Source organism: Chiloscyllium plagiosum, chromosome 7, assembly GCF_004010195.1.
Source record: "Chiloscyllium plagiosum isolate BGI_BamShark_2017 chromosome 7, ASM401019v2, whole genome shotgun sequence".
In the NCBI taxonomy this organism is placed as follows: Eukaryota; Metazoa; Chordata; class Chondrichthyes; order Orectolobiformes; family Hemiscylliidae; genus Chiloscyllium; species Chiloscyllium plagiosum.
Window position 1 is genome coordinate 11183584 of NC_057716.1, and position 13414 is coordinate 11196997.

General features: G+C 39.2%; 1 protein-coding gene across 3 annotated transcripts in view; it reads right to left on the reverse strand.

Moving 5' to 3' along the window:
• idh1 (isocitrate dehydrogenase (NADP(+)) 1) overlaps positions 1-13414 on the reverse strand; it is a 38233-nt gene that overhangs the window by 4192 nt on the left and 20627 nt on the right. For 2 of the 3 annotated variants that reach the window (XM_043693039.1, XM_043693038.1), the window contains exons 4-9: positions 11995-12097; positions 9452-9629; positions 8871-9022; positions 8373-8513; positions 3568-3730; positions 400-1558 (exon numbers count right to left, since the gene is read on the reverse strand). In XM_043693039.1, the coding sequence (XP_043548974.1) occupies positions 1468-1558; positions 3568-3730; positions 8373-8513; positions 8871-9022; positions 9452-9629; positions 11995-12097 (828 nt within the window). In that variant the 3' untranslated portion in view covers positions 400-1467. Of the gene's footprint in view, positions 1-399; positions 1559-3567; positions 3731-8372; positions 8514-8870; positions 9023-9451; positions 9630-11994; positions 12098-13414 lie in introns of those variants that run through there. The other variant, XM_043693040.1, reaches the window with a different exon arrangement.

A 13414-nucleotide genomic window follows, 5' to 3' on the forward strand; every position in this document is an offset into this window, starting at 1 on the left:
TCCTATTTCAAGCTGCATCAGACCAAGAAATACACTAACTTTTTGTTACTTTGGCCTTGAAATTTATAAAATGAGCCTCCTGTTTCTAAACAGCACACATCAAATTGAGGAAATCAGCTTTTTCAACAATACATACTGTCAAAAATATGGAGGCAGGATGCCAGATGGGTGGAGGGTAGGGATAGTAGGGTGTCATAAGTGCATGTCTGCCAGTGGTGGGAAGTTAAGCAAATGTTGCACCTGCATCTGAGGTGTCAAAGAATGACAAAACCACACATTGGAGTGTGGGGGACAATTCAGGGAAACACCTAAACATTCTTAAACTTGATTAAATTCTTCAATATTTTCCTGTATGACATCACAGCTGCTTTTATTTTAAATACACGTTTACACGAGGAATGTTTAGTAAATTTTATTTCTGGAATATCAGGTGTAATGAAAATTATATTAACATTAGTAAATTATTTTAGCAGTTTCAAATGGAAAATTATTCACAACTCTTGTAAATATAAAAGCAGACCCACGTTGCTAAAGCTGCAGTAAACCCATACAGAAAAGAGTTCATACTTTGTTCAAAATACTCCTAACTTACACAAGAAAGCTTAGCCTTGAGAATCTGAAGTGTTTCCATGTGGCTCCCATCAATATACTGACAAGAGTAAGAATTGCTGTAGAAATTTCGGGCAAAAAAAGCTTAATTTTCTTTAGACCATTTGACAGTAAATAGTCCAAATTCAAAAATGGTAACTTTGCTTTTATAAAGTCACTCAAATATATTCCAATTGTCACTGATATCAGCTATCCATGCCAATAGCAAGGCTAGTATGTTTTTCTAGGGTCTCATAATTCCAGAATACCTTTAGTCTCGTCTGGTCCTTTGTCCTAACCGTTGGTAGCAACACTAGATGGGGTAAGGTTAAAAAAAAATGTAATAAGTAATTATCCCAAAAAGCTAGTATTCTAAAATGGAACTGCTTTGAACAAAATATTTCTCTCATTCTTTTCCCCTTCAAGTCTTAAAAGAAACTGAAGTATATGGAATGAAAAATTGATATTGCAGTGACAAGTATGAAGAGATATGGATTTCTAAAGGTTTACGTAGACATAAAAGTTTTGTCTTAAATGGTACCTCTTGCAGGTACTGTGTATATACCCCAACTCATCAAAAGTTATGGAAAGTGTTGTAATGTAAACATACCTGATTAAATACTTGCACAATCTGTATAAAATAATGATCAAAACTAGCAATAATTCAAATTGCTTGGTGGTATTATTCAAGTGTTCAACGTTTTGTTAAGTTCTAAATACAATCATGCTTCTTAATACAATTTTAACATTTATTATGGTTCTTATCAAGTGTACCGGCTATATTTGATTCTCTAGGCTTTTTATTTAAAGTGACAATCTACCATTTAATAGCCAACTTTAATATTGTAGTGTACCTTCTACATACGTACATAAACAATTTTAAAGCTTGTGTGATACCAGTTTCAAGCTCAGATTTTCTGAAAGCTTGTCCATGAATTCAAAGGTATTCAAATAATCAGAGCGTTGCACACTGCAAAACAAAATTAGTGAATTTCAGACAAGAATTCAACCACTAATATACTGAAAAATTCAAAGCAAATTAGGTGTTTTTATTTTAAAGAAAGGACAATAGTATTGATAATATTCCAAGTGTATCAAATTTTCACATGGAACAAAACAAGAATTTTTTTTAAGATGCAACTTGTTTACAAATTAAATAGGCATCAGGACAATATTCCATAGTCATAAATGCCCAGATTATTTACATAACAATCAAATCTTTTTCCTTTATGTTCAGTGCCATTGGTCACTTCAGTCAGGGTACTTGAGTTTCCTATCGATCAGAATTCTGACTTTTTTTTTCAAAGAAAATATCAACCTTGGGTTCCAGAATATATACAACATACAATTCCTGAGATTTTAATAAAAAAGGATAATACTGGAGAGAGATTTGGGAAATAAATTACTAAATAAATTAATTGAATTTCTTTTTAAAAGGGATTTTAAATCAATACAACCAATCGTAATGTCAAAACAACAAATGAACTTTAATGAGCTGCTCTTTAATGAATACCATTCTAATTCATTAAAGTTTTTTGAAGAAGTCTCAACTAGAGTGGGTACAGGGGAACCAGATCATGTTTGGCAAGGTTCTTTGGAAAAGTTGAAGTCATAAGGGAAGAGCCCAATGTTGGAGGTATATTGGCATGGACTCAATTGGCTAATAGGCAGGGAACAGTGAGTGGGGTTGAGTTATTTTTCAGACGTGCAACCTGTGACACGACCAATAGGGCTCCAGAGGTTAGTGCTGAAACTGCAACTATTTACAAAATTTGCAATACAAAAATAGGTGGAAAGGCAGCTTATGAGAACTGTCTTTTTCAGATAAATATTGACAGATTAAATAAATGGCAACAAGTTGGCAAATAAGGTATAATGTGAAAAAATGTCAAGTCCATTTTGAAAGGGAAACAAAAGAACAGTACTATTTAAATGAAGAAAATTTGCAACACAGAAGGACTTGGTATTCACCATCATGCACAATTACTAAAGTGCTCAGACTGGGTTCAAACTCTGGTATTCTCAAAATGACCAGTTAACAGTGTAGGAAACAAAAAAAAAGTCCCATAGTATAGAAGTATTGACAAACAGTCAGTACAAAGTCATAATGTTCACAAATCTGACAAAAGGCTCAAACAGTTTTAGTTAGCAACAAATCCTCATCGCGCCGGGGACCTGGGTTCGATTCCGGCTCAGGTCGCTATCTGTGTGGAGTTTGCACATTCTCCCCGTGTCTGCGTGGGTTTCCTCCCGTTGCTCCGGTTTCCTCCCACGGTCCGGGGATGTGCGGGTCAGGGTGGATTGGCTGTGCTGGACTGCCCATTGTGTTCGGGGATGTGTAGGGTGGGTGCATTGGTCAGGGGTAAACGTAGAATAATAGGGTAGGGGAATGGGTCTGGTGAATTGGCTGTGCTAAACTGTCCATAGTGTTAGGTGCATTAGTCAGAGGGGAATGGGTCTGGCTGGGTTACTGTTCAGAGGGTCGGTGTGGATTTGTTGGGCTGAAGGGCCTGTTTCCACACGAGGGATTCTAATTTCTAATCTAATCTAAAATCAATATTTATCCATGAGGTAATCACAGGACGCAAATGAAATAAAATATCCAGAATTAGTGGAGTAGTTTGTTTTTTGGGAAATCCATTGATTTTCTTGTACTACTATACTAACCAGTGATGAGGAAATTAATATTCAATCAAGGACACTTAGGACAGAATATAGCAATAAATTTGAACTGAACAGACATTAACATATTTTATCCCAATAGGAACAAATCAGCACCAATATGTATCTCTGATCATAATGAACAATTGAATAATGAACGTTTCTGCTAATTGATTCAGCAGTGTTGATTGAGTGTACCCTTACTGAAAATTAACAATCTAGAACAAACCTTATCACATCTGGAATAGATTTAAAAGGTTGAAAAACAGCTTTCTTAAACTGAATGAGACTGTTGGCTTCAAGCAGGATTGTACTTACTTTGGTAGTCCTTTGATGCATGCAGCCAAATCCTTGGTCATGAAACCAGATTCAATTGTTTCTACACAAACTCCTTCTAATAAAGTACAGAATGTCTGTAGCTCCAAGTTATTGTCCAGCTTTGCTCTATGGGATAGTCCTCGAGTCCAAGCAAAGATGGAAGCTTAAAACAAAAAAAAGTGGGAAGAGAGTTGACGGAGGAAAATCTTGCATTAAAAAAATGCTACAAGGTAAGAAAGTACTTTTAACCATATCTATGATTTAACAGACTATTAAACACTGAATTATTATTGCAACACTTTAAGAACAGAAAAAAACATCTTGGGAGTTTCATTGCTTACAAATTACAAAATAAGAGATGCAATGCAACGCGACAATGGGAGAGGTGTCCACATAACTTGTAAACAAGAGAGACTATTGTTGATCTTATGCAGAGTGTTCTGGTCCTTAGTTAAAGAAACTGATTTCCAGCCATCAAAGATGGCAAAGCGGAGAGCAGAGTGAGAAGTGAAATGAGGTTGGAGAAAGTTGTAAAGTTTGAAATAAATTTGACTTGGAGTGGATTGAAAATGAAGGCAATTTTAATTTCAACCCATTCAGAATAGGCAGCTATGATTGACAAGTAGGCTTAAAATAGAGGAGACTGGGAGAAGGAAGACGTTGGAGATATCAACTCTAGAGATATCATAAGAATTGGTAAAGAGTGACAGATGACATTTTTGATAGTAAGCAATTTTGGTGGCAGATGAGATTTAGACTTTAAAATTTAGCTTAAGCAGTAAGGAATAAGAGACTTGTGAAGGAACTAGTGAAACTATTTCACTTGGGAGAAGAGATTTAGTAGAGTTAAAAGGATGGGAGTTACAACAAAGATGAGCAAAAGGCAATAGAATATTATGCATAAAATATGAAGTGCTTTGACACAATGATCAAAGAAAAGCTATTCATTTGAAAGTCATCAATTTAAAATGTTCACAAAAGAGTGAAGACTATTCAGAAAATTTTCTCTAGCAGACTGTTAAGAGTAAGGAATACTTTGCTATATATAAACAATTCTGAAGACAGACCATTGAACCTTCTAAGGAATGGTTGATACATTTGAATCAGGGGAAGGACAGTGAAAGCAGTTTTGTAATATTCTAATTAAAATGACAAACACAATTAACTTCCTTGATTAGATTAGATTAGATTCCCTACAGGCCCAACAAGTCCACACTGACCCTCTGAAGAGTAACCCACCCAGACCCATTTCCCTCGGATTAATGCACCTAATGGGCAATTTAACATGGCCAATTCACCTGACTTACACATCTTTGGTCTATGGGAGGAAACCGGAGTACTCGGAGCAAACCCACACAGACACGGGGCGAATGTGCAAACTCCACACAGTCACCCGAGACTGGAATCGAACCTGGGACCCTGGTCCTGTGAGGCAGCAATGCTAACCACGGAGCCACCGTGCCGCCTGTTCCTTCTATTGAGTTCTACAGTTCTAAGTCCAAACATTTCTATTACTTATTTTTTAACAAAGAATTTGTAATTCACTTATTGTTAACTTATGAATCTGGATCTCGTGAATTTTACGTTTTCTAAACATTGCGCTTTCCGTAAAACTTGGTGTCACCTACAAAATTAAACAGTCTAATTTTGACAGCAAAGTCCCAAAACTCAGTTTAAAGTATTCTGTTGATTACACTCAATGTATTAGTTACACTAAAAGTCGGCAATCCAGCTGTGCTGACTTAAATAGCAAAAGTTGTGAAACTGAATTCAATAAATTTGCTACTGTATAGTTCAATGCCAAGGAAATAATACCCATAAAGATGTTAGATTTTCTAAGAATCCATCTAGTTCACCAATACCCTATATGGTGGAGAATCTAACATCTCTATTTGTTTCGTTCATACAAAACTCTTATTTTGTGATGAAGCTCTTATAATATTTTTTGTTTTGGGAACTGGGGTTCTAAATTGGAAGTAAATAGGATTTTGGTTTTCAGTTTTTGAAAGGATTGAAAAACAGTATTTCCTTAAAAAAGCATATGATTTGAGCACAATTGATTTCCTTCTAGAAATTAGATAAATTATTTGACAAGCTGTCTGGTGAGCTATTTACTGAAGTATTCACTTTAAGATCTACAACCCAGAGACAGAGTTGGAGAGGGACCTTCAGCTACAGTTCAGAGGAAAAAAAAGAGATCATATCACTGAAAGGACTGTTTCATTTTGGCAATCTCCAGCCCATCAGAGCTGGAAAGCAGTTTTCAGCTGTTTTAAAGTCTTAGTAAAAAGGGCTGGAAAAGCCCTTGAGCTTTTTAAACAGTTCAGTGAGAAAAGATCAGTCAGTTAGCATGTGTTTGTGTCTCAGAGAGATAGTAACACACAATGAAATCTGTGGTAAATCACTAAGTCACTTTCACCATGTCAGTTGAGTAGGAAATTAAAGAATGAAGATAGGAGTGACACTTCACTGGGTTTGAATATCCAAAAGGAAATTGCTGGATAAAATGGTTGAATCTCTATTTTTGCTTTTTATATATTTCCAACCTCTCTTATTACTGTTTCATTGTTTTCCATTTTGAGCAATAAATCTGTGTCATTTTGTTAAAAGTACATTATCAATCTCCTGTGAATATTATCAGTGACTGATAACAAGATTACTGAATTGCAAATATAAAACTTAACATCTGTCAAGCCAGGCTTCACTCTGGAATCTGATCTGACCTGTCCAGTATAACCATCGGCTGTATGATGATAACTCCCACAAGACGTGGTTAGCTGTTCGTGCCCACAAAGTAATTGTGTTAGGCAGTAAATGTTCCTGTTTCAGAATTTCCCACATCCTGAACCAAAATAAAAAATATAACTACTAATAGTTACCTCTGGTTCCCAGAATATAACCAACTTATTACTGAGCCCTTAGCATGGTTTCACAAATCTTTAGTTATAACTCTCACAAGAACCAAACAATGTTTTCCCACAAACTTAAAGAGTGGTGGGCAAGTTGTTGGAGGGAATCCTGAGGGACAGGATGTACATGTATTTGGAAAGGCAAGGACTGATTAGGGATAGTCAACATGGCATGGGAAATAATGTCTCACAAACTTGATTGAGATTTTTGAGGAAGTAACAAAGAAGATTGATGAGGGCAGAGCAGTAGATGTGATCCAAATGGACTTCAGTAAGGCATTCGACAAGGTTCCCCATGGGATACTGATTAGCAAAGTTAGATCTCACAGAATACAGAGAGAACTTGGATGAAGAACTGGCTGAAAAGGTAGAAGACAGAGGGTGGTGGTGGAAGGTTGTTTTTCAGACTGGAGGCCTGTGACCAGTGGAGTCGCCATAAGGATTGGTGCTGGGTCCTCTACTTTTTGTCATTTACATAAATGATTTGGATGTGAGCATAAGAGATACAGTTAGTAAGTTTGCAGATGACACCAAAATTGGAGGTATAGTGGACAGTGAAGTGGATTACATCAGATTACAACAGGATCTGGACAAGATGGGTCAATGGGCTGAGAAGTGGCAGATGGAGTTTAATTCACATAAATGCGAGGTGCTGCATTTTGGGACAGCAAATCTTAGCAGGACTTATACACTTAATGATAAGGTCCTAGGGAGTGTTGCTGAACAAAGAGACCTTGGAGTGCAGGTTCATAGCTCCTTGAAAGTGGAGTGCAGGTTCATAGCTCCTTGAAAGTGGAGTCGCAGGTAGATAGGATAGTGAAGAAGGCATTTGGTATGCTTTCCTTTATTGGTCAGAGTATTGAATACGGGAGTTAGGAGGTCATGTTACAGCTGTACAGGACATTGGTTAGGCCACTGTTGGAATATTGCGTGCAGTTCTGGTCTCCTTCCTATTGGAAAGATGTTGTGAAACTTGAAAGGGTGCAGAAAAGATTTACAAGGATGTTGCCAGGGTTGGAAAATTTGAGCTACAGGGAGAGGTTGAATAGGCTAGGGCTGTTTTCCCGGGAGCATCAGAGGCTGAGGGGTGACTTTATAGAGTTTTATAAAGTCATCAGGGGCAGGGATAGAGTAAATAGACAAAGTCTTTTCCCTGAAGTGGGGGAGTCCAGAACTAGAGGGCATAAGTTTAGGGTGAGAGGGGAAAGATATAAAAGAGACCTAAGGGGCAACCTTTTTACACAGAGGATGGTATGGCTATGGAATGAGCTGCCAGAGGATGTGGTGGAGGCTGGTACAATTGCTGCATTTAAGAGGCATTTGGATGGGAAGGAATAGGAAGGGTTTGGAAGGATATGGGCTGCGTGCTGGCAAGAGGGATAGATTGGGTTGGGATAACTGGTCGGCATGGACCGAAGGGTCTGTTTCCATGTTGTACATCTCTATGACTCTAATACAATTTCCACAGTACTTCTCCTATTTGTCTTAGTGGATGAGCCATAAAAACCTCCATATAATAATACTTACACCTATGTTCCTCAGCAATTTAAACAATGGATGGAGTGGAAGAACTTCCATGGAAAATCACTTCCTAAATATCAACATTACCAAATCTGTAAAACTGTTGTTTCATGAACGATAAATGATTCTGAAGTATTGCTGTAATTCCTATGATCTCTTCCATTTAGGTGAGCTAAGAAAAATTCACATCATTGAACAAACTACTAAAATGGAGACTTGGGGCTTTTCAGATTTAACATCAAGTAAAATAAGCTTCAAATTAGTATATTTTGAGATTATCATGTAATACACTGCAAACTCTGCATTATCATTGATTAACAAAATAGAATGGTTATACTTTGTAATTACTTTTCTATAAGACAAAAGTATTTTTACCAATTGGATTGGTTGAGGTTTCTTTGCCCTGCTGGTGCATACGGTAATGGCGTGTAACAGTACCATGGGCTGCCTCAGCTTCTACTGTTTTACCATCAGGACAAAGCAATACGCTAGTCATCATTCCCAGTGAGCCATACCCTGTAGACAATTAGAAACCAATCTTTAAAAACAATCAAAATAAAGAAACCATAATACAATCTACAAGGGATTAGCTTAGAAAAAAGGTCAGCTTTTCATTTTCTGTAAAATAGAGGCACCACGAACATACAAGAACTGGAATCAATTTTCCCTCGATAATTCCTGAAATTATCTCCTGTGTTAATTTGAAAATGGGAAGTTTGATATTCCAAGACATTGACATGTATTTTGCAAGTTATTTGGATAGATTTCAAATTAAACTCTAGAATAGAATGTAGACATTCATCAGTAGAAGTAGCTGTTCAGTATATATTATCGAGTGTAGAATAACATAGATAAACAAACTGGCAAGAATACCTTGTGCAATAGAATCAGATTGCACATCACCATCATAATTTTTACAGGCCCAAACGAAGCCACCCTCAGATTTTAGTGCTTGAGCTACCATATCATCAATTAGTCTGTGTTCATACCAGATTCCTTTGGCCTCAAACTGTGCTTTGTATTGGCTGAAAGAGAAAGCAATTCTGGGTTAGAAAAATATCTGTGTGCTTTATGGCAATGACATCTAGTTAATCTTCTTACCTCAACAAGTGAACTATAAAGTCAAGTTTTCCAAAATGTTTAAAATTTACATTGCCCTCCTCTTTTAAGGAACCCAAATGCTTTCTCCCAAATGCTTTCATTGTTTCTTCCTTCAATTGATAGGGCTAGCCAGTTTGGTCCACTTGATGCTTTATGGATCACTGCCACTGGTGATCACCTTGTTCACCAATCCAAAAAAGATATAAACTACAGCCAAAATGCCCATTGACTTATACAACTTAACGAGCTTCAAAAAGGAAGATTTCTTTCCAGAAAACAAAATAATGTGGGAAAGATGCAAGTGTGGCAGGAGGAAAAGAAAAATACTGAGATCATTACTTTAAAAGAGTTACTTTTCATAGATTTCCTGGAATATGTCCTTGAATCGTCCATCGTATTTCTTCAGTATGGTATTCTTTGTGCTCATGTATAAAGGCCAACCTTTAGCAAGAGCTTGCTGGAAGGAGCTATGAGCGAAGTCTCTAATAGAGGAGTCAGTGTTATACATTCCCAGAGCAACTCCTCCCCCATCTGTAACAAAAAATAGTTAATAACTTTTCTTTTGAAAAACAAAGTCACATATACCAAAGTATGTGCTTATCATGACTTCTTGGACCTTACACATAGTGTCAAAAGAACTCTTCAACTGTTGGATCCTCTTCCATCCCATCCTGTTCTCATTTGCAAATGTAAAATGAACCTAATATATAATTGTATAGCGGTATTTTCTTTCTATTCTTTTTTGATATCAGTTACCTTATTTCTTTTCACGAGCTCTCCTCATTTGTATGTATTCTGTAGTGCTTGCTGTATACATTCTGGTTACGTTATTCCTACAAGTAAACATTGTGGGTAAAGTAGATTTTGTTTCTTTCAAACCATAAAAACTGCACAGTAGAAAGGAAAAGTTAAGCTTTTTGATGCTAGTACGCAAAGATATGATTGAATGTACTTCAATGATATCTAGGTAAAAACAAGGACTGCAGATGCTGGAAATCAGAGTCTAGATCAGAGTGGTGCTGGAAAAGCACAGCAGGTCAGGCAGCATCCGAGGAGCAGGAAAATCGACATTTCGGGCAGAAGCCCTTCATCAGGAATAGAGGCGAGGGGGGTGTGAGGGGGGAGAAGGTAGCACAGAGTATAATAGGTGGATGGGGGTGGGGATGAAGGTGATAGGTCAGCGAGGAGGGTAGAGTGGATAGGTGGAAAGGAAGATAGACAGGTAGGACAGGTCATGAGGGCAGTGCTGAGCTGGAAGGTTGGAGCTGGGGTGAGGTGGGGGAAAGGGAAATGCGGAAACTGGTGAAATCCACATTGATGCCCTGGAATTGAAATGTTCTGAAGCAGAAGATGAGGCATTCTTCCTCCAGGAGTCGGGTGGTGAGGGAGCGGCGGTGTAGGAGACCCAGAACCTGCATGTTCTCGGCAGAGTGGGAGGGGGAATTGAAATGTTGAGCCACAGGGCGGTGGGGTTGATTGGTGCGGGTGTCCCGGAGATGTTCTCTAAAGCGCTCTGCTAGGAGGCGCCCAGTCTCCCCAATGTAGAGGAGACCGCATCGGGAGCAACGGATACAATAAAAGATATCGGTGGATGTGCATTTAAAACTTTGATGGATGTGGAAGGCTCCTTTGGGGCATGGGATGGTGGTGAGGGAGGAGGTGTGGGCGCAGGTTTTGCAATTCCTACGGTGGCAGTGGAGGGTACCAGGAAGGGAGAGTGTGTAGTTGGGGGGTGTGGACCTGACCAGGTAGTCACGGAGGGAACTGTCTTTGCAGAAAGCGGAAATGGGTGGGGAGGGAAATATATCCCTGGTGGTGGGGTCCGCTTGGAGGTGGCGGAAATGTCGTTGGATGATGTGGTTTATGCAAAGGTTGGTAAGTGGAAATGGGTGGGGAGGTAAATATATCCCTGGTGGTGGAGTCCGTTTGGAGGTGACAGAAATGTCTTCGAATCATGTTTGTGCAAAGGTTGGTAGGGTGGAAGGTGACCACCAGGGGGGTTCTGTCCTTGTTATAGTTGGAGGGGTGGGGTTTGAGGGCGGAGGGGCAGGATGTGGACAAGATGCGTAGGAGGGCATCTTTATCCACGTGGGAAGGGAAATTGCGGCCATCTGGTGTGTTCTGTGGTGCAACACCCTCCCTTCCTGACACCTTCCCCTGCCACTGCAGGAATTGCAAAACCTGCGCCCACACCTCCTCCCTTACCACCATCCAAGGCCTCAAAGGAGCCTTCCACATGCATCAAAGATTTACCTGCACATCCACCAATATCATTTATTGTATCCGTTGCTCTCGATGCGGTCTCCTCTAAATTGGGGAGACTGGACGCCTCCTAGCAGAGCGCTTTAGGGAACATCTCTGAGGCACCCACACCAATCAACCCCACCGCCCTGTGGCCCAACATTTCAACTCCCCCTCCCACTCTGCAGAGGACATACAGGTCCTGGGCCTCCTCCACCGCCACTTCCTCACCACCCGATGCCTGGAGGTGACCTGTTCTACCTGCCCATCTTCCTTTCCACCTAGTCACTCCACCCTCCTCTCTGACCTATCACCTCCATCCCCACCCCCATTCACCTATTGTACTCTATGCTACTTTCTCCCAACTCCCCTCTCATTTATCTCTCCACTCTGCAGGCACCCTGCCTCTATTACTGATGAAGGGCTTTTGCCCGAAACATCGATTTTCCTGTTCCTCGGATGCTGTCTGACCTGCTGTGCTTTTCCAGCAGCACTCTAATCTAGACTTCAATGATATCTGTCAGTCAAGTATTGTAATTGAAAACTTAAGTTGAGTGGACTGTGTTAGATCTTAAAAGAATCAAATAATGCATTGTGCAGAATATGTAAAAACACATATTTCATAAAGCATTAATTTTAACAATGCAAATCTTACCTTTAAAATTATGGACACAGTAGGTGACGGGCTCACCATGAACAGGCGTGTATTTAATTTCAACTGAACCAGGACCAGGCACAACAAAGTCTGCAGCTCTGTACTGTGGACAAAATTTTTATCCATGACTAAATAAGAATCAAAACAATGTTAGACTTTATATTTTTCAAGCCACATTCAATGAGGGGTTTAACTTTCATTCTAATTGAATTAAAATGATAAAGCTCATCAGCCAAAACACCCAGATTAAAATAAATCACTCGATAAGCTCTTAACAATTAGTAATGATTCAGTCAAAATAGCATTATATTTTGAATTGTTCTATTTCGGTTCAAGGTTTCTCAAACTGTGGGTGATTGCAAGAATGAAAATTTGTGTCTTAAGCTCAATGGCTACCATGCACTTCAGTCTGAAGGCCTACTGCTGCAAGAGCTCCTCAATCGTTCACTTGTTTTGTGTTGGCAGATATGCCCTGAGGGACAGATCTTCAAGATCAGATTGCCTCCAAAAACAAAATGGCCCGTGAAAAGGTATTTGTTTTTACAAAACTGCAAGGATAAATTCTTGATATCAGGTTGTTGCTCACCAGCTGAAGCTCATCTCCACCACTGAGCAAATAAAGCTTCAATCTACTCAGCAGCTGAAGCCCACAATTGTTCCCACTCAACAGATGAAGATCATTCCTGATGAAGGGCTTATGCCGGAAACGTCGGTTCTCCTGTTTTTCGGATGCTGCCTGACTGGCTGTGCTTTTCCAGCACCACACTTTTCGAACAGATGAAGATCACTCTCACATCTGCTCAACAACTCCCATACCCTCGCATATGTTCAGATTTGGAATAGGTTTGGCAAGCACTGCAGTCATGGTTTTTAGGATTGCAGTTCCCTGCTATCCATGATCATCTGGCATTGTTCACCCATGTGACTATTACTTGCATGTAAGCTTTTACAATAAATGTCCACTGGCTCTTCAATTACAAGAGCAAATTACAGCTAACAGCAATTCCATGATCACATAAATAGAAACATAGAAAATAAGAGCAGGAGAAAGCTGTTTGGCCCTTCCGGCATGCTCCACCATGCAAAATGACAACGTCTGATCATCCAATTAGTGCCCTGTTCCCATTTTTTCCTCATATCCTTTGATCGCTTTAGACTCAATCATTGTATCTAACTAATTGAAAACATTTGATGTTTTGGCCTCAACTGCTTTTTGTAATGGAAAATTTCAAAGGCTCATCATGCTGGGTAAAGATATTTCTCCTCACCTTAGTCCTAAATGGCCTACTTTGTATCCTTAAACTGTGACCCCTTATTCCAGACTCCCCAGTCATCAAGAACATTGTTCTTCTTTATCCTGTTTAGTCCAATTTGAGTATGAGGGGTTTATATAAGAACCCCCTCATTTTTCTGAACTCAA